This window comes from Schistocerca piceifrons, chromosome 7, assembly GCF_021461385.2.
Source record: "Schistocerca piceifrons isolate TAMUIC-IGC-003096 chromosome 7, iqSchPice1.1, whole genome shotgun sequence".
NCBI classification, from domain to species: domain Eukaryota; kingdom Metazoa; phylum Arthropoda; class Insecta; order Orthoptera; family Acrididae; genus Schistocerca; species Schistocerca piceifrons.
Window position 1 is genome coordinate 259566249 of NC_060144.1, and position 21158 is coordinate 259587406.

Genomic DNA, 21158 nt, shown 5'->3' on the forward strand with positions numbered 1-21158 from the left:
AGCATGAGTCCATTGTATTACCACTAGCCACCTCGCTCAGTGCAATCAGGTTGCACTGTAAGGCAAAGTAAAATATTATGAAACATTTTTTGCATATGGCTGGCTACAGTATGTCAGTATCAGATGTGGATGTCGGTAGGAAGAGTACGTATCTGAACAACCCTTCGCAAATTCTGTGATCTTTCGTTGTTAAGGGATTCCTGTAAACACAGACTGGTGACTAAGCTCCACGACTTCATGTAAGAACTGCAGTAATTCTGTGTCTTTTGGCACAGACAGATAAAAAGGTGATTGGTGTCTTCCTTTCAAGATCAAAAAAGTGTCACCGTTCAGTAGTTAAAGAAGCCATCCACGTAAGGGCCGGAATATGGAAGGTAGGCTATTTCATTGACAGGAACAGTCGTGTAAACTGGTGCATAGTTGTTCCCTTTTTATCTTGTAACCGGCTGTTATTCGCGTTACTAGTGTTTTATCACGCCTCCAAACAGTGTCCTTTAATAATCTTTACTTGTTGATAAAATTCTCGGGCTTCCAGTCGCAACAGCTGCTTTAAAATCCACGAGCTTTTGACAGAGTACTCCTCAGCCATTGTCAAGTGGGGTCAAATCACTTCACAATGGCCAAGAATTACTCCTTCGCAAGCTTGCCGATTTTAAACCACTAAGTGACTGAAGCCCGACAAAATATAATCAATATTTATCTCTGCGAGACTAAGCATTCTTATATTTTCATGTTATTTAAGTCCAAGTTATGCGCCCTACGGCAGTACTTTCTTTGGACAGACGTCCAAAACTGCATTACCTGTGATCCCACTGCGTGCATTCACTGAAACGAATTTTACACATTTGTTTTGCGTCGATTTCCAACGGTTCAACAACCCTGTATGTAATATACTTGAACCAATGCACGAGGAAAATTGCACTGCTTCACAATTGCTAAGGAACAAGTTACACTTGCTAAGGAAGAATTGCCAGTTGTTACAGAACGACCGACAATTGCAACGGAACTGGCGATCAGTGATAGTAAAAGCAAACGTAGAGGTCGGGACCTGTTAACTGTAGCGAAGCCTCTGCTCGAACGCTCTGTATGCATTCGACAGTTCGTGCAGTACGATGTCTGACGAATGACGTTGCGGAACTGATCAGTGCCACATTCCGTGTGGTACGGAACACGTCTACAAGACACCATTTGTACGATTACGGTCGTCGACGACTAGTTGAACGACTCTAAACCAGTCGAAATGTCACTACTGTGGCTGCAGAAATGTGTTTTCCAAGAGTGTCATTTCGTGATTAAGAAAGGCAGCTGGAGGTGCAAATGCTAGGCGAAAGCATGCCGGTGCCGTAGACGGAACAGCACACCTCAACAGAATCGATTCGTAGCCCTAGTGGCGGAAGCGAACAGACATCTCACTCCTAGGCAGATCGGTGCGGTCCTTGCAAGCGCTACCCGTACACTAGTCTCCGCCACAACTACACTACTGGCCATTAAAACTGCTACACCCAGAAGAAATGCAGATGATAAACGAGTATTCATTGGACAAATATATTATACTAGAACTGGCGTGTGGTTACATTTTCACGCAGTTTGGGTGGATAGATCCTGAGAAATCAGTACCCAGAGCAACCACCTCTGGCCGTAATAACGGCCTCGATACGCCTAGGCATCGAGTCAAACAGAGCTTGGATGGCGTGTACAGGTACAACTACCCATGCAGCTTCAGCACGATACCACAGTTCATCAAGAACAGTGACTGGCATATTGTGACGAGCCAGTTGCTTGGCCACAATTGACAAGACGTTTTCGGTTGGTGAGAGATCTGGAGAATGTGCTGTCCAGGGCAGTAGTCGAACATTTTCTGTATCCAGAAGGGCCCGTACAGGACCTGCAACATGCGGTCATGCATTATCCTGCTGAAAGGTAGGGTTTCGCAGGGATCGAATGATGGGTAGAGCCACGGGTCGTAACACATCTGAAACGTAACGTCCACTGTTCAAAGTGCCGTCAATGCGAACAAGAGGTGACCGAGACGTGTAACCAATGGAACCCCATACCATCACACCGGGTGATACGCCAGTGTGGCGATGACGAATACACGCTTCCAATGTGCGTTCACCGCGATGTCCCCAAACACGGATGCTTTTTTTTGTGGTTTTAGGGCGCACAACTTCAATCGTAATTAGCGCCCTGACTACGTTAAGAATGCACCGCGAGGCACAAGTTTAAAACAACAACTAAAAGGGAAAACACCATAAAAGACAGACTGACAGGCATAGGATTAAAAAACAGCATCATCAAATGTCCTTAGAGAGGTTTGTCAAATTGATAAAACGAAGAACGCGAGCAGCTGCTCGTGGGTCATCCGCTAAAATGGCATCTAGAGTACATAGCAGGCTAAGATCAAGACGCAGTGTGTTAAAATCCGGACAGGACATTAAAATGTGGCGGACCGTCAGCAATTGCCCACATGGGCAGAACGGCGCCGGCGCAGCCGTCAGCAGATGGCGATGGCTGAACCGGCAGTGTCCAATGCGTAACCGGGCCAAAACGACCTCCTCCCGCCGAGAAGGGCGGGAGGAGGACGTCCAAGCCGCGGGAAGAGGTTTCAAGGCCCGAAGCTTGTTGTCTGTAAGTGCAGCCCAATCGGCATGCCACAGCGATAAAATGCGCCGACAAATTACCCCGCTACAATCCGACGAAGGGACACAACAAGAAGCTGTCCGAGGCTGGAGGACCGCAGCCTTGGCCGCGGCATCTGCAGCTTCGTTCCCAGGGATACCGACATGGCCAGGGACCCACATAAAGCTAACCGGAGAACTGACGTCCACCAGCTGCTGAAGAGAGCGTTGGATCCGGTGCGCGAAAGGGTGAACCGGATACGGATCACTGAGGCTCTGGATGGCGCTCAGGGAATCGGAGCAGATGACATAAGCAGAATGTCGGTGGCGGCAGACGTAAAGAACAGCCTGGTAGAGGGCAAAGAGCGCAGCTGTGAAGACCGAACAATGGCCGTGGAGCCGGTATTTGAAACTTTGTGCCCCGACAATAAAAGAACACCCGACCCCGTCATTGGTCTTTGAGCCATCTGTATAAATGGTCATATTGATGAACTTCGAACGAAGTTCAACAAAACGGGAGTGGTAGACCGAACCGGGGGTAACCTCTTTTGGGAGCGAGCTGAGGTCAAGGTGAACGCGGACCTGAGCCTGGAGCCAAGGTGGCGTGTGGCTCTTGCCCACTCGAAAGGTTGCAGGGAGTGAAAAATTAAGGTGTTGAAGGAGGCGACGAAAGCGAACTCCAGGGGGTAGCAGGGCAGAGACATACAACCCGTATTGACGGTCGAGAGAGTCGTCAAAAAAGGAACGATAAGACGGGTGGTCGGGCATTGACAGTAGCCTACAGGCATACCGACAAAGCAGTATATCGCGCCGGTAGGTGAGTGGCAATTCGCCAGCGTCAGCATGAAGACTCTCTACGGGACTAGTATAAAACGCTCAAGTCGTAAACCCCGATGTTGTATGGAGTTGAGGCGGCGTAAGATGGATGGCCGTGCAGAGGAGTATACGAAGCTCCCATAATCCAGCTTGGAGCGGACGATCGACCGATATAGACGAAGTAGGACGGTTCGATCCGCTCCCCACGACATACCACTGAGAACACGGAGGACATTTAAAGAACGGGTACAACGGGCAGCCAAATATGACACATGTGGAGACCAGCTAAGTTTCCTGTCAAATGTAAAACCTAAAAATTTTGTTGTCTCCACGATTGGGAGAGCAACGGGACCGAGTCGTAAGGACGGTGGGAGAAATTCTTTGTAGCGCCAGAAGTTAATACAGACCGTCTTCTCGGCAGAAAAACGGAAGCCATTGGCGACGCTCCAAGAGTAAAGACGGTCAAGAGAACGCTGAAGACAGCGCTCCAGGACACTTGTACACTGCGCGCTGCAATAGATGGTAAAATCGTCCACGAAAAGGGAGCCTGATACATCAGCTGGGAGGCAATCCATTATTGGATTGATCGCGATGGCGAAGAGAGCGACGCTCAGAACTGACCCTGTGGCACCCCATTCTCCTGGCGAAAGGTGTCTGACAGGACAGAACCCACACGTACCCTGAACTGTCGATCCATTAAAAAGGAACGAATAAGAAGAGGGAGGCGACCGCGAAGGCCCCATGTATGCATGGTGCGGAGAATGCCCGCCCTCCAACAGGTGTCGTAAGCCTTCTCCAAATCAAAGAACACAGCCGCGGTCGGGCGCTTCCGCAAGAAGTTGTTCATAATGAAGGTCGACAAGGTAACCAGATGGTCAACAGCAGAGCGGCGCCTACGAACTCCACATTGTACATTGGTAAGTAGGCGTCGAGACTCGAGCAGCCAAACCAATCGAGAGTTAACCATTCGCTCCATCACTTTACAGACACAGCTGGTAAGCGAGATGGGTCGATAACTGGAAGGCAAGTGCTTGTCCTTCCCCGGCTTAGGAATCGGGACAACAATAGACTCGCGCCAGCATGCGGGAACGTGTCCCTCAATCCAGATGCGATTGTAAGTACGAAGAAGAAAACCTTTACCCGCAGGAGAAAGGTTCTTCAGCATCTGAATATGAATAGAATCAGGCCCTGGAGCGGAGGACCGTGATCGGCCAAGTGCGTATTCGAGTTCCCGCATGGTGAATGGGGCATTATAACTTTCACGATTCGAGGAGAGGAAGTTAGGTGGCCTAGCCTCCTCTGCCTGTTTGCGGGGGAGGAAGGCAGGGTGGTAATGAGCGGAGCTCGAAACCTCTGCGAAAAAGCGGCCGAAGGCATTGGAGACATCCTCAGGGGCCACAAGGATGTCATTCGCGACCGTCAAGCCAGAAACTGGTGAGTGGACCTTAGTGCCAGATAGCCGGCGCAGGCTACCCCAGACAACAGAAGAAGGAGTAAAACTGTTGAAGGTGCTTGTGAAAGCAGCCCAGCTGGCTTTCTTGCTTTCTTTAATAATACGACGACACTGTGCACGTAATCGTTTATAATTGATACAATTTGCCACTGTAGGGTGGCGTTTAAGGGTGCGTAAAGCACGTCGACGAGCACGTAAAGCGTCTCTACATGCTGCGGTCCACCAGGGGACCGGTACGCGACGTGGAGAAGAAGTAGGGTGAGGGATGGAATATTCAGCAGCAGCGAGAATGACTTCCGTGAGGTGTGCGACCTGACGATCGCAGCTTGTGAAGGTTTGATCCTGAAAGGTCGCCCTGGAAGAGAAGAGCCCCCAGTCTGCTTTGGAGATGGTCCAACTAGATGAGCACGGAGAGGGGGTATGCTGCAGGAGATGGATAACACACGGGAAGTGGTCGCTCGAATATGTATCAGAAAGTGCATACCACTCAAACCGGCGTGCAAGTTGGGGAGTACATATAGAGAGGTCTAAATGGGAATAGGCGTGAGATGTGTCCGAAAGAAAAGTAGGGGCGCCAGTATTGAGGCAGACAAGATTGAGCTGGTTGAAAAGATCTGCTAACAGGGAGCCCCTCGGGCAGGATGCTGGAGAGCCCCAAAGGGGATGGTGGGCATTGAAGTCTCCAGTTAACAAAAATGGTGCAGGTAGCTGAGCAATAAGTTGCATCATGTCTGCCCTGGTAACGGCAGATGACGATGGAGTGTAAACGGTACAAATGGAAAATGGAAAAGTGGGGAGAGTAATGCGGATGGCAACTGCCTGCAGGCCGGTGTGCAACGTGATGGGATCGTAGTAAATTTCATCCCGGACCAGCAACATAACCCCTCCATGAGCCGGGATACCTACCACAGGGGGTAGGTCAAAACGCACAGAGGTGTAGTGTGCCAAGGCAATTTGATCGCATGGGCGTAGCTTCGTTTCCTGGAGGGCCAGGACGAGCGGACGGTGCAAGCAGAGCAGCAACTTCAAGTCCTCTCGGTTGGAGCGAAGGCTGCGAATATTCCAGTGAATAAGTGCCATCATAAGAAGAAAAGGAAGATGAAAGAAGGGGTCACCTCGAAGGCCGCTGAGGGCCTGGCTTTGAGCGAGCACTGCCGCCGCTATCAGTAGGCGGACAGTCATCGTCCATTGGGTCTATAGGTTCATCGGCCATCTTGGGAAGATGGCCGGGAGGGGGAGCTTCCTCGGCCGGTGAACGGCCAGATGTTCGGCTACCAGCGGTGCGGCCAGGCGAAACGGATGACGGCCTGGGGCGGCAACCGCTGGGTGGCGCAGGAGAAGAAATGCGCCGTGGCGGAGAAGGAGAACTGTGCTTCCTATGAGCCTTCTTGGAAGGACGTTTGGTGGAAGTACCGGTCGAAGGCTGGGAGGTCGAGGTACGTAGGAAGTCTGCACGGGACGGTTCCTTCTTGAAGGCCCGTGCATCTGACTTCGGGGTCTTCGTCTTAGCAGAAGCTGATGAAGGGGCTGGTGTCTGTGGGGTGATGGGTGGAAGAGGAGACGTCGACCGCGCGATCTTAGCACTGGCCGAACGGACGACCGTGGTGCTGAAGGTCAGATCGCATGTTTGGGTTGCCACCTCCCTGGTAGTCCGAGGAGAGGCGAGGACAGTACTGTATTTCCCCGCTGGGAGCAGCGTGGGCTTCCTACTAGCCAATAGCTTGCGAGCAGCCGAGGTGGACACTTTCTCTTTGACCCGAATTTCTTGGATAGAGCGTTCTTCCTTATAGACAGGACACAGTCGCGGGAGGATGCGGCATGGTCACCCTGACAGTTCACACAACGAGGAGACGGAGGTGGACAGTCACCCTCATGGGCATCTGTGCCACAAGTGACACATTTAGCCGCATTGGAACAAGACTGTCGAGTGTGATTGAAACGCTGACACTGGTAGCAGCGCGTAGGTGTCGGGACATAGGGGCAAACAGAAATAACCTCGTAGCCCGCCTTGATGCGCGATGGCAGCTTAACACTATCGAAGGTCAAGAAAAGTGTCCGGGTCGGTACAAGGTCATTGTTGACCTTTTTCTGACCCTATGGACAGCCGTCACGCCCTGCTCAGCGAGGAAAGATTGAATCTCCTCGTTAGTCAATCCGTCGAGGGAGCTAGTATAGACCACACCACGAGACGAATTCAAAGTTCGGTGAGCCTCCACCCACACAGGGAACGTGTACAGGAGTGTGGCCCGAAGCAGTTTCTGTGCCTGAAAGGCGCTCTCAGTTTCTAGTAATAAGGTACCGTTACGCAACCTGGTACAAGATTTGACAGATCCGGCTATGGCATCTACGCCCTTCGGGATAACGAAAGGGTTGACAGAGGAAAAATCCTTTCCGTCCTCAGATCGAGAAACGACGAGGAACTGTGGGGCAGGCGGTAGTACATTAGTCACTGGTGGCTGGTCACGTTTCCGTTTTTGGGCAGAAGTCGAGACAGATGGAGTGAAATCCATTGCGGAGGAATCCCCCATGATTGCCAGCGTCTCCGATGGCGCACTCCTTCCTTGTGGGGACCCTCTCAGAGGGCACTCCCGCCTTAGGTGAATGTTTACACCTCAGGTCACACCTCCCGAGAAACAGACGGAGGGACCAATCGGCATGGTCAGAAGGTATCAGCTCAGGCAATCACCCCTCCCTGGGCCTGGCCTTTACCAGGGGGTATGTGCGTGCCTTACATGTCTACCCAGGGCGGGGAATTACGCGTTACCCCGTCACCGGCTACGCGTGCGAACGCGTGGGTCGGCCTTCAGGCACGCACAGGGAGGAAGGAACAAGAGGAAAAAGAAGAGAGAAAGGGAGAGAGAGGACAGACTGTCTCAAACGCCGAGGCGGAGACCAGAGAAGGCAAGGAGGAGAAGGCAAGGAGAAGAAGGCAATGAGAAGGCAAGGAGAAGAAGGCAATGAGAAGGCAAGGAGAAGAAGGCAATGAGAAGGCAAGGAGAAGAAGGCAATGAGAAGGCAAGGAGAAGAAGACAAGGGAAAGAGTAAGGAAGACAGTGAGATGGAGAAGAGCAAAGAAAGGAACCAACCAAAGGAAGGAAGAAACGAGAAGTGAAAAAGCAAAATGACCGCAAATAGAGGTCGTGGAACCGTCCGTCTCCGGACGCAGGCGCTAACGACCCCCTTGAGGGGGTGGGACTCCTTTTAGTCGCCTCTTACGACAGGCAGGAATACCTCGGGCCTATTCTAATCCCCGGACCCGCAGGGAGGAAACACGGATGCGACCATCATATGCTGTAAACAGAACCTGGATTCATCCGAAAGAATGACGTTTTGCCATTCGTGCACCCAGGTTCGTCGTTGAGTACACCATCGCAGGCGCTCCTATCTGTGATACAGCGTCAAGGGTAACCACAGGCATGGTCTCCGAGCTGATAGTCCATGCTGCTGCAAACGTCGTCGAACTGTTCGTGCAGATGGTTGTTGTTTGCAAACGTCCCCATCTGTTGTCTCAGGGATCGAGACGTGGCTGCACGATCCGTTACAGCCATGCGGATAGGATGCCTGTCATCTAGACTGCTAGTGATACGAGGCCATTGGGATCCAGCACAGCGTTCCGTCCTGAACCCACCGATTCCATATTCTGGTAACAGTCATTGGATCTCGACCAACGCGAGCAGCAATGTCGCGATACAATAAACCGCAATCGCGATAGGCTACAAACCGACCTTTATCAAAGTCTGAAACGTGATGGTACGCATTTCTCCTCCTTACACAAGGCGGCACAACAACGTTTCACCAGGCAACTGCTGTTTGTGTATGAGAAATCGGTTGGAAACTTTTCTCACGTCAGCACGTTGTAGGTGTCGCCACCGGCGCCAACCATGTGTGAATGCTCTAAAAAGCTAATCATTTGCATATCAAAGCGTCTTCTTCCTGTCTGTTAAATTTCGCCTCTGTCGCACGCCATCTTCGTGGTGTAGCAATTTTAATGGCCAGTAGTGTATTACGCGCGATTGAATCAGGCTGGTTAGTATGGTCGGAAGCCTGTTAAATGCGTCTCACAACCACACAATCGTTGTGGAAGAGAGTAGGGAGAATGTTGGTTGGAGTCAGCAGTAATGGCCCAGAGTGATTTTCGCTAAGATAAGTGATTTTCACCACCAGTTGGTGTGGAGAGAAGAGAAAACACGTTACACTCCACAGAATGTTTATGAACGCCATCCATATGGCGAAGCTTTATGGTGTGCGCAGGCATTATGCATAATGGCCGCCGCGTATCTTTGCGCGAGGTACCGTTACAGCACAGCGGTATTGCATGGAGATTATTCTGGGTCATATCCGTCTGTTTATGAGTGCGGTAGGTCCCGACTTTTCGATTATGGGCGACAACGCCCGCCTACAGGGGACCACTGAGGGGTGTGACTCGCTGGAAAGTGAAGACATTGAACTATGGAATGATCTGCGTACCTCCCGGACATAAATCCTACACACTACAGCGCATGCCTGGAATGCCCTTGACAGACGTGCTTCTCAACGACTACCACCTCCCCGAGCCGTGCAAGAATTGAAACCAGCCTTGGGAGAGAAGCAGGACAACATCTCCCATGGAGTCTTTAATAGTTTTGTAGCCAGCTTGAATAACAGGTGCAAAATGTGCATTAGTACCTGCGAGGGCACAGGGACAGGGTGGTATGACATCTGTTAAGACATCAAGAAATAACTCCCATGGTACTAGATGGAGCTGTAGAGGGTAAGAACTGTAGGGGAAGACAGATATTGGAATACTTCCGGCAAGTAATTGAGGACGTAGGTTGCAAGTGTTACTCAGATGTAGAGGCTGACACTGGAGAGGAATCAATCAGAAGACTGATGACTAAAAAAAAGGCATATTCCTTACCGAGAGTCCGATATGGATATTTACGTTGTGAGTCTGACCTGTGTCAAACGCGAACTTTGTTAGACTCTCTTATCCTGTTTTCTCACGCGCTGTAATCGGTACCATTTTCGTTATATATATATACTACTCCACCTCTATTATTTACTCAATGGGTATCAAATTTTATAGGAATGGTGTTCAGACTGTGCGATGCAAAATTTGTTAGTAGCGTCGGTATTATGACTTGCTGATATGCGCCGGTACTGTTATGGCGACGTAGGGCTTCGATACAAGCATCGGTGTGCATTACAGTTGAAGACAGTTAACGTGTGTCTAGACAAGGTGAGCAGGGTTTAACTCGTAAAGCTGTATTATCAATATATCAACAATAATGGTGCTACTCTTTGCGAGCATTGACCCATTAAAGGAATACAGACAGGTCCTCTTTACGCATTGTGTTTGAAGAACATACCTCGGAAGTTCGAAGTAACTGGCGATTTGGGAATAGCTCCTGGGAGAGGCCGACGGCCAATTGCACCACAAACTGTTGAAGTTACTGTTGCCATGGCTGAGAATGCTGGACGCAATGTGTGATCTTAAAGGAGTGCACGAACTGTCATGGCATGACTATTCCATAGCCCACCGTTCGAAAAGTGCTGCGTAAGACTGTAAAATTGTATCTCTAGTTTGGTTCTAGGCTGTTGTGTATGCAGATGGCTGTTACACGGAGCAACATTTGCAACGTGGAACGTAAGCATGGCACGCAATTAACAAATGTCAATCTCTAATGTGGAAATTAGAATGTGTTCCTTTCAATGGTTTATTCGTTAGTTCCCTTCCGCGAATGATGACAATCCCTCCACAAAGTTTCATTGTCCTACGATGACTCGTTTTTCATGGGGTGCCTGTCAAGTAGCGAAACTTTAATTAAACAACCCTTTGCTTCTTAATCTCGATGGCGCTTAAGTTGGAACTCAAAATTGTTAGAACAGATTTTAAGGTCAGTTTGGCAGTGCGGGAGGCCATATTGCTTTAAATCATCATCTGCAGCTTTCATCAATCATTTTTCCTGTTACGAAATGGCGAAACACACAGATCCAGTTATGACAAAGTGATGAACTAGCTTTCGCTTTCAAGAGAACACCTGTCACTACAAGACAGATTATAACAATGCAGGCTGAACACACTGCCGAAGTCTTATTTCTACATTCTGTGTGTTACCCAAAGTTTCCCAAGTTTGACTTTCGCTCGCAAATGGTTACTAGTGCACCGAAATACCGATATGACCACCTTGCATCTGTGGCCAAGCGGGTGCGAGTCGAGTGGTTACCTTAGATGGTGGGCTTACTTCTATTGCGTGTCTACGAGTTTGCGGTTTGGCAATGGATGACCTGAGAAAGCAGCATGTGTGTACAAATTTGTTTTAAACTTGCGAAAACCGCTGCAGAAACGCACAAATGTTGAAGCAAGCTTTTGGTAACAACGTTTTATGTTAGAACTTATGAATGTATCCTGTGAGAAGTATTTAACATGAGAAGGACTGCGGGGAAATGTGATACGACTGCTTCAAGGTCATCAGCAGTCTATAGGGAAATTAAAACGACTGCTTCGAAGCGATTCAAACTTACTACTTTCAAAGGTTGCTACTGCAAATATGGCTGAAGGAAATGTTGGCATCAGCCCGAAAGTTGGTTTAAACATCGTAATGCTTTACTAGACATAATGGTCAGTTATAGTTGGACTTGCAGTTTAATGTGGAATCCGAACCATGGTGCAACTCCGGCATTTTTCACGTCAACAAACATTGCTAGAGGAAAAAAGTAATAAATGACACTAAAACCCTAGGTCTAACTGGGGATCCAACCAAGACCTTTGAAGATGTGGTCTAGCACTATTACTGAGACACACGCAGCAATAGCTACAATGAAAGATTCCTTCAACTTGAACCGGAGACAAGAGTAGCGTTAAGCCGCCGCCGCCTCCTCTCCCTCTCTCCCGTAATATGTATATACGAGCTGCGTCTGGAAAGTTCCGTGACCACAGCACCTCGAGCGATTCCGCAAGTAGGTTTGCTAAACGTGTCAAACAGCTTTACGACCTATGTTAAAAGTCTGTTGTAGCTAGGAGTGATTCCTTTGAAGGCCAGTGAAGGTATTTTGTCTGTAACTCTTCTTTCCTTTATTGTCAGAGACCATTCACCGCAGCCGGCCGCGATGGTCTCGCGGTTCTAGGCGCGCAGTCCGGAACCGCGCGACTGCTACGGTCGCAGGTTCGAATCCTGCCTCGGGCATGGATGTGTGTGATGTCCTTAGGTTAGTTAGGTTTAAGTAGTTCTAAGTCCTAGGGGACTGATGACCACAGCTGTTAAGTCCCATAGTGCTCAGAGCCATTTGAACCATTCACCGTACATTTCACATGCAACTGGTATATCGTGATGTTTTAGAACGTTTGCAGTATTATACACTCGCTGAACTCGCCAGACTTAGCTGTGTGTGACTTCCTTCCCCTTCCACAGGATGAACATCGGGTAAAAGAGGTGACGATTTACCGGTGGAAGAGATTTAAGCGGAATTGCAGAGGGTATTAAGCAGCCTAATAAAAAAAAAAAAAAAAAAAAAAAAAAAAAAAAGACTTCCGTGGTGCATTTCAAAAGTGACAGAAAAGTTGAGAACGGTGTATTCAACTCCCGTGGGGACTACATTTGGAGGCGATGCTGCAGAATAAGAGCTAAATAAGACATAATTTCAACTAATGTATCACGTGAACTTTTCGACAAGACATCCAGAAAATCTCTTATGATGATGTTAAACGGAAACATGAGGAAGACTAGAATTTAACATCTCGTGAACGTCGGTATCTTAAGGACAGAGGAAAAGAAGCGACAACGTACTGTTTATGAATCCATCCTCTGATGCTGTAGGAAAACCAGGATGTTCTCACAGGGATACTATGTTCGCTCCCGGCATCAACGGTCAGTAATGCAGATTTGAAAAGGGTCCGGCTCATGGTGTTCTGCATCTTTTGTTGAAAGGGTCGGTCAACAGCAGTTGAGATTAGCAGCTGCGGCCGAGGGCCAAATACCTGCTGTCCTGGGGAAAACTTGTATTCATGTTTACCCCGGCTACGCTCATTGTCTGCTTCCAACGCCCCTGGCTGCAACGCTGATGATCTGAAAGCAGATCCCGACGTCGGTCTCTTAGCGGCACGAGAAGAAATCTTCGCAACAGCTTTGAATTTAGGCTTTAATATCTCCGTAAAAGGTGAGGAGAACGGATGGTTACCTTCATTTCGTGGTTTTCTTAAATCGCTTCTTCCGCACGACTCTCTCGGCAATGCCGCGGGCGATTCCTTCTGTTGTCTCTGTTGAGCTTGAGATGACAGTAGCAGATTTTCCTATCCCACGCTTGTCTAAATCCGAGCTTGTACTACTTGTTAAACGATTTCGTTATGGGAGTAAGGTCAGCTTCCCTTGCTTCTTTCGGTTCGACAAGTGTGACCAAAATAAAAGACCGCTTACATTGAATTCTCGTCGAATCATCTTTGAAATATAATAACCGTCCGCACTAATACAATCAATATGTGATCAGCAAGTCCCCTAGCCGGAAAATTGTGGGGTACTTTTGATTTCTTCCATTCTATATCGTTTTGCGGTGCTGAATCCGAATCTGTGGTTTGTTAACAAAATTTCGTGACGCTACCTTGAAAAATGCGAATGTGAAAATATTTATTGGCGTTTTTTTTCCATAACTCTAAAACTATCATCTTTTCGTAAATGACACCCTGTTCATAATGGAAGTATGTAAAATTATCTACAGATTTCACTATTTAGGTTTTTTTCCGACGAACCGTTGTCACTCAAGCGCTAGTTGAAAACTGGGGGCCAACAAACCGCTGCTGCTTCGCCTATCTCGTTCCAGTTCAAAGGAACGACTTAAACACAGCAAATATCGACTGAAGATAGGAGGTACAAACAGCTGACGACCAGATTTCAGGAGTGCAGTGTAACTGGCAAGTCCCGATCATTGCACGCATGCTTCTAAGCTGGTAGACATTTTAATCAAGGCCTCGATGTTGCAACCGAAGCGGATAATCGTGTCTTCCGAGGCCACGTTTCAAGGTTATTGTATAACGGCTACCCATGCTAACATTAACTTTCACCTCCCCCTTTCACTTCCGCGGACATAAAACAGAAACTGTGTTGAAGTACATCGCTGCTTCAATGGGAGAATGTGACGTCGATTAAGGAGTTCACTGCTACAGAATAAGGAAACCACATTCACCCAGGCCAACGAACCTGTTGAAAACGTAAATTTGATAGAGTTTGATCAAATATGAACAAAATTCTCATGGAGCAGTGAACATTTACGCCTGTTTGCGTTTTAGAATACAAACGATGCAGGCACCTTAGGTCTGTTTGATTGTGTTACGTTGAATGTAAAATGGAAGGTAAGAGAAAATGTGAAGAAAATTAAGGATTTATTCCTTAATCCCGCTATCCTGAACTGAGATTTTCCAAATTCGTTTAAGCAATATGATTATTATTGTGGTTATTGTTATTTTCGTTTTGGCATTTGATAGTTCGACGTTTTATTGTTCTGATCTTTCACTTATAAAATTCTGAAGCGTATGACATTCGATGTTCCTGCATCGTTGACATATTTTCATTGCAATTAAAAACTTAAATACACACTGTCCGAATTAAACTGATTTCTCAGCTATTTTGTTGGGTCAAAGCAATACTTCGTATGTACAAAATTACTGCGACATGAACACTTTGTGATGTTTAACAGTAAAGAAACCACGGCAGCTCCAAAACATAGTGACCAAATCTGGAAGGAAGCATATCGTCAAAAATTTACACAACGCTATACTAGATTTCTGCAGACTAACCATGCTTTGAATTTGTGGAAAGGGAGTCAGATGCTTCCGATTAGATATTTGACAGATGAATTCGCGTGGAGAATAAGCACTCATTTCTAATCGCATCTCCTGTTTTCACTAGCATATGTTCGAACGCGGGATATTTTGGGGTTTGGTAAGGGTGTATGTGCAGTTGATATCAAGACTCCATTGAGTATGATAGAGAGTTTATGTAATCAAAATAATCTACAGAACAAGTTATTGTCATATAGATCTCTTAGGCAAGTCGATGAAGGAAGTGAAAGAATCCTACTGCGTTTCTCAACCACCGTCTCGCGAACACGAGTCAGGTGTGACGCTAGATTTTTTTGTCTTCTAATCTACCGCAGATAAAAGATCTAGAACAGAACAAATTTATGGCCAAATCATTTCTTGGAGTAATAAAGTTGCCAAATTTGTAGCTCATAGTAGTTCGCCACTAAAAAATGTATTGTGTGTGTTTGGTTTTTTGAATCGCGGAAAAAAATCACATGTAGGGGTCGCGGAAGTTTGAAACTTACTTTGGTATACCTCACTGAAAAAAAAAGTTGAGAAACGCTGCCCTGGAGCAAATAGTCGGATCAGACCTTTGTGGAAACCTAAGTGCACATTGTTTATCCATCCTACACTACACACAAAGATAGCCAAATATGAAGACTATAGGAATCTATATGTTTGGCTGGAATTTTCAAAGATTAAGTTTCTTTCAAATACCTGGTGGAACAGTCTTGTATTTTTACTGTTCTGGACGACGTATTTGGCTCTGTATCGATTTATGACAAACAGCGGAAGGAAGTCCCGACGAAGACCGGATCCTGCGGCTTCGAAATACGTAACCCAGTGCTGGTAGCACGCAACTCTTTTAATCCGAACTTGTTTATGGCTACTGCAGCTTTGCCGGTGTAGTCTGGCGGGCACCACTGGCATTTCTACGCAGAAGGGACGCCTAACCGCAGCAAAATAAAAAAAAAATATAATACAGAATAAAATCAGAAAATTTTGTACCGTTCTGATGAAAACACTTCACAGTCGGACACAGAACTTCAGCGTGCGTGGCAATACACACACGCGCACAGACATGCACACAGAATGTTTACGTAGAATTGTCACAAATATTTCGTGCGAGGAAGATCCACGAGGCGCTACAGTGGTAATAACAGCCTGGTCGGCAGTGGACAATATTCGAACCTCTATCATGATTTCAGTTTACTCCTTGTTATAAATGGGATAATTCCTTGAACAGAGCAGACCCTTTACGCATCACTGCCAAACGTGAAATTGTAAATAAAGACTTTGCCGACAGAGATAAAACTGTAACAGCAACAAACTGTTTGCTAATCCGAACTAGTTAGACTCCTACAATTTTATTTCGAGACAGTCCTATCCTGTTAATATTGGTTCTGGTTCGTCGGTGAGGGATGTTGCAAATAAACTCAACATAATCAAAAATAATCCTGTGAAACACAAAAAATTGAGACTGTAAATTCAACACATCGAACTCCAGCACTAATTCCACACGAATGCGTTATATGTAGTTCGCAGCGCTAGATAGTTGCGTAGGACGTCGAAATTTGGGCAGAAATTCGAGAAATTATTAAAAATTGCCTTGTAAAGTTACGTTGTAGGCTGTTTATCCCCTGGTACTTGTAGATGAGCTGCCAGAGTGTCTGCCTCTCGTATGTCAGTTGTTAAAAACCACTTGAGGTTTAACACATTTTCCTTCGAACTCAAAAACTATCTTACACTTGTCATACTAAAAGCTTAAAACCTCATATTTCGTGACCGAACTTACATTAGTGGCACAGACACAAAAATAAAATTGTCGAGAAAATTACCACGGTACCAGCCACAATTAATTTTTTGTATTATTGTTTCTCGTGGTGTTTCTATGCTGTTCTTTTTTATAATTACATCTTACTTCTTATCACTGAATTAACTTATGTATTAGAACTGTTACTTTTATCTGATCAGTATAATATTACAGTTTAGAGCTTCGTTTTCCGCAGTACGTGTGTACTGCTAAAACTGATCTTTTTTTGTGGGTCAGAGGGAAGGGGTGGCGAGGGGTTGGGGGGGAGGCCAGAAGCCAACGTACCTTGCAGAGCCGGTACCGTGCAGCACAACACTACCCCTGCTGTGCGAAAAGTATCTTTTGTACCTATTTTTGGCTGTAACTTATATTTAAATTTTTAACACATTTAATACGACGTTGGGATAGTGAATTTTTCTAAGTTATTTACCGAAACACGCATTCATTCAAATTAAGTGATGTTTTGTAGCACACTTCTGTTTCTTTGTGTCTCTTGACCAGTTTTGAAAATAATGACGTTTTTCTTTTACTCCTACGATGCGCTTACTACATTCGATACGCCAAAACAGTGCCAAATCAAAACCTAGATTTTCCGGACCGTAGTGAGTTTGCAGAAGACTCGCGAATAGGCAGCTATTTTGGGCTCTAGTTCGCCCTGGCATGTAGTTTCCTATTAAAAAAAATGTTACACATACAATGTATTTAGTAGCAGATGTTTTCACTTTCATAGCTAGCAATTGTAGTTCACTTGCCGTTATTGACGAAGTTTAGTGTGTTCTTTGTATTTTCGTCTCACTGAAGTTAATGCGGAACAAGAACTGTTTCACTCACTGACATATCATGACTTTCCGACTAAGCCTTTAACCCCCGAGTAGGAAATAAAAAAAGATATCTCATCAATCTGTCCGTTTATGCAAGGATGGCTCATGAAACTGATTCGCGAAACGGATGTGCCTTAGCTGTCACTACTTTCTCCCGGCAAATTCAACATACACATTGGAAACAAATTATGGTGGTTAGAGCTATGCAGCGTTTCCATACGGTGCATCTACATAAAACGCACAAAAATACTCGACGCAGATTTGTGTTCGTAATAGAGCTTTTCTAAATGTGCGGTGCAGTTTTAGCTTTTAAAGCGACAGGTTAGGTAAATATGCCAAAGTGATTTCTTCATTTGTGTGGCCATAGTATCCGAAAACTAGCCTTCAGTTGGCAACACTACACATACACAACATACAGACGTAATTTTAACCACGAGAACGTAAACAAACACTATTGGTACCACATTTTGTCGTGTTTCACGAAATTTGTAGTGGTGGCAACCAATGTAACATTAAATCAAAAACAACCGTGACAGTACCTCGAAAGTGTGCGAACAGACGAAGTGGAAATATAACAAAAATGCTACCACTGTCGGCGTTTTAAATCAGTGAAATGAAACGCGTATCGTAATAAGTGCATATTTTTTTTTTGTTTTGTTCTTGTTTAGAAATTGCATACATGGATTTTAAATACCCGTCGATAAATGTCAGACTAAGTTTCATATGGAGCTTACTTTGACATGTTACGCTATAGATCAATCTGTTAGCACAGCCTTTACTTCGGAGCCACATTCGTCGGCCCCGCCAACTCGCAACAGAATTATCACCTTTAATCCTATCCTAGACATTGAGTTAACGCTACAAACCTATCCGTCGCCACAACTAAAAAAAAAAAAAAAAAAAAAAAAAAACTTAACATCTGTGGTCATCAGTCCCCTAGAACTTAGAACTACTTAAACCTAACTAACCTAAGGACATCACACACATCCATGCCCGAGGCAGGATTCGAACCTGCGACCGTAGCAGTCCCGCGGTTCTGGACTGAGCGCCTAGAACCGCTAGACCACCGCGGCCGGCGCCACAACTAAGATTTCACAGAGAAATAGATATGTATATGAGAGAGAGCAATGGCAAGGAAATCGTTTCTGAAGAAGAGAAATTTGTTAACATCGAGTATAGATTGAAGTGTCAGGAAGTCCTTTCTGAAAGTCTTTGTATGGAGTGTGGCCATGTATGGAAGTGAAACATTGACGATAACTAGTTTGGACAAGAAGAGAATAGAAGCTTTCGAAATGTGGTGCTACAGAAGAATGCCGTCTCTAATGACCTCGTTGTCGACGGGACGTTAAACACTAACCACCACCACCACAGAAGAATGCTGAAGATACGGTGGGTAGATCACGTAACTAATGAGGAGGTATTGAATAGGATTGGGGAGAAGAGAAGCTTGTGGCACAACTTGACTAGAAGAAGGGATCGGTTGGTAGGACATGTTTTGAGGCATCAAGGGATCACAAATTTAGCATTGGAGGGCAGCGTGGAGGGTAAAAATCGTAGAGGGAGACCAAGAGATGAATACACTAATCAGATTCAGAAGGATGTAGGTTGCAGTAAGTACTGGGAGGTGAAGTAGCTTGCACAGGATAGAGTAGCATGGAGAGCTGCACCAAACCAGTCTCAGGAATGAAGACCACAACAACAACAATGAGAGAGAGAGAGAGAGAGAGAGACGGCGGAGGGGGGGGGGGGGGGAGGAGCGGGGCAAACTGCTTGAACTCTTTGATTTTATCCATACTGGATGAGTGGTCGTGCTTGTGAATGACAATGTTAAAAAATATATCGGCTCAACAAGTGGTTGAGCCGATATATTTTTTAACATTGCTTGAACTCTATATAATCATGTAGGAACCAGAAACCGCAGCGAAGCTCTCCGTTGCGGCCGGCCACCATCAAGACTCACGGTAATGTAAACAGGTGCGGGTGTCAGCGTGAAGGACGTAGCTGAGAAGCGTGAACGCCTACCACGATCGTAGCCACAGCTGTCAAAGCGCTGCGTTCGACTGCAGCAATCGAGTGGAAACGGAGCAGAAAATATACCGATAGGCGCGGGTCTTAGCACTCGCATACCTGCATTGGCGGGTGTTCTGGAGCCTGGGTGCTCGTCGTCGACGTGGTGGTGATGCGCGGTATCTTGATGCCCCGTCGCCTGCTGTAGCCCTGCCTGGCGTACTCTGCCGCGCCCACCACCTGCAGCAGCAGTAGCAGCGCAGTCGCCGCGCAGAACGCTCCCCTGCGCGCAGCTGACACCATCCTCACCGGCCGACTGTCGTAGAGCTACTGAACACCTGCCGCGGCGCACCGGCAGACAAGTAGAACGGCTCGAGGCGAAGCTGCTGCCACCTGGCGTGAAGGGACTCGCAGTTTGCGTCACGTCCAGTATCTTCGGGCTTCCCCGAAAAGATTGACGGGCTCCGCTCTCGACTCCAGTGGACGGAAGTCGTCGAGACGCAGGAGACGTCGTCCCCGCGGATTTCTCGGGAATTGTGAGACACGCAGAGCTGTATTAGGATGACCAGAATGTCAGCCGAGGAGTACGTCAGAATTGTGTCATATCACCTACTCTTTTTGATATGTGCATATATGAGGTAATTAGATAATGGAGGTCATGAGTTTGTCAACATTAACAGTACCAATTCCCACACCTTCCACCCTACTGCAGGCGTACCCAAAGGGATTTTCCTCTCTCCCCTTCCTTATATTCTCTACACTGCCGATATGCTACAAACACAACCTGTTCACCTCCATCAATAAGCTGACGACACCGCTTTCCTAACCTTCTACTCTACACTCCAGTAATCCCATTGATTCCTCCAGATATATCTTAAACTATTTACCTGCTCGTGTAAGCAGTGACTTCTCAACCGAAACCCTTGCAAAACTCAAGCAATAATTATTGGACCAACCGCTCAGAGCTTTCTCTCCCATGAGGACTACCTCACCAGCTATACATCCGCATCTTGGTCTAGTGGCTAGCGTTGCTGCCTCTGGATCACGGGGTTCTGGGTTCGATTCCCGGCAGAGTTGGAGATTTTCTCTGTCTGGGGATTGGTTGTTTGTGTTGTCCTCATCATTTCATCACCCTCATCATTCGTGACAGTGGCTAGGTTGGACTGTGTAAAAAAAATTGGGTAGTGTAAAAGTTGGGACTTTGTACAGGTGATGATGACCGCACAGTTGAGCGCTCCACAAACTAAACATCATCATCATCGCCAGTTACGATTATCTTACCCTACTAAGAAACACTAAAATATGTTGTACCAGCATTTGACTGACAACTATTATAACCCCACATGCTAACTATCCAACAGCAAGTCTACAATAAATTACTACACTACTGGCCATTAAAATTGCTACACCAAGAAGAAGTGTAGATGATAAACGAGTATTCATTGGACAAATATATTATACTAGAACTGACATGTGATTAGATTTTCACGAAATTTGGGTGCATAGATCGTGAGAAGTCAGTACCCAGAGCAACCACCTCTGGCCGTAATAACGGCCTTGATACTCCTGGGCATTGAGCCAAACAGAGCTTGGATGGCGTGTACAGGTACAGCTGCCCATGCAATTTCAACACGATACCACACTTCATCAAGAGTAGTGACTGGCGTATCGTGACGAGCCAGTTGCTTGGCCACCATTGACCAGGCGTTTTCAGTTGGTGAGAGATTGGAGAATGTGCTGGCCAGGGCAGCAGTCGAACATTTTCTGTATCCAGAAAGGTCCATACAGGACCTGCAACATGCGGTCGTGCATTATCCTGCTGAAATGTAGGGTTTCGCAGGGATCAAATGAAGGGTAA

General features: G+C 46.7%; 1 protein-coding gene across 1 annotated transcript in view; it reads right to left on the reverse strand.

Annotated features, from left to right (window-relative positions):
- The window catches only part of LOC124804955 (vascular endothelial growth factor D-like), a 93519-nt gene extending 73900 nt beyond the window's left edge, over window positions 1-19619 (reverse strand). The window contains exon 1 of the mRNA XM_047265342.1: window positions 19421-19619. Coding sequence (XP_047121298.1) covers window positions 19421-19603 — 183 coding nt within the window. The 5' untranslated portion in view covers window positions 19604-19619. The remainder of the gene's footprint in view (window positions 1-19420) is intronic.
- Between the last annotated feature and the right edge of the window lie 1539 nt (window positions 19620-21158).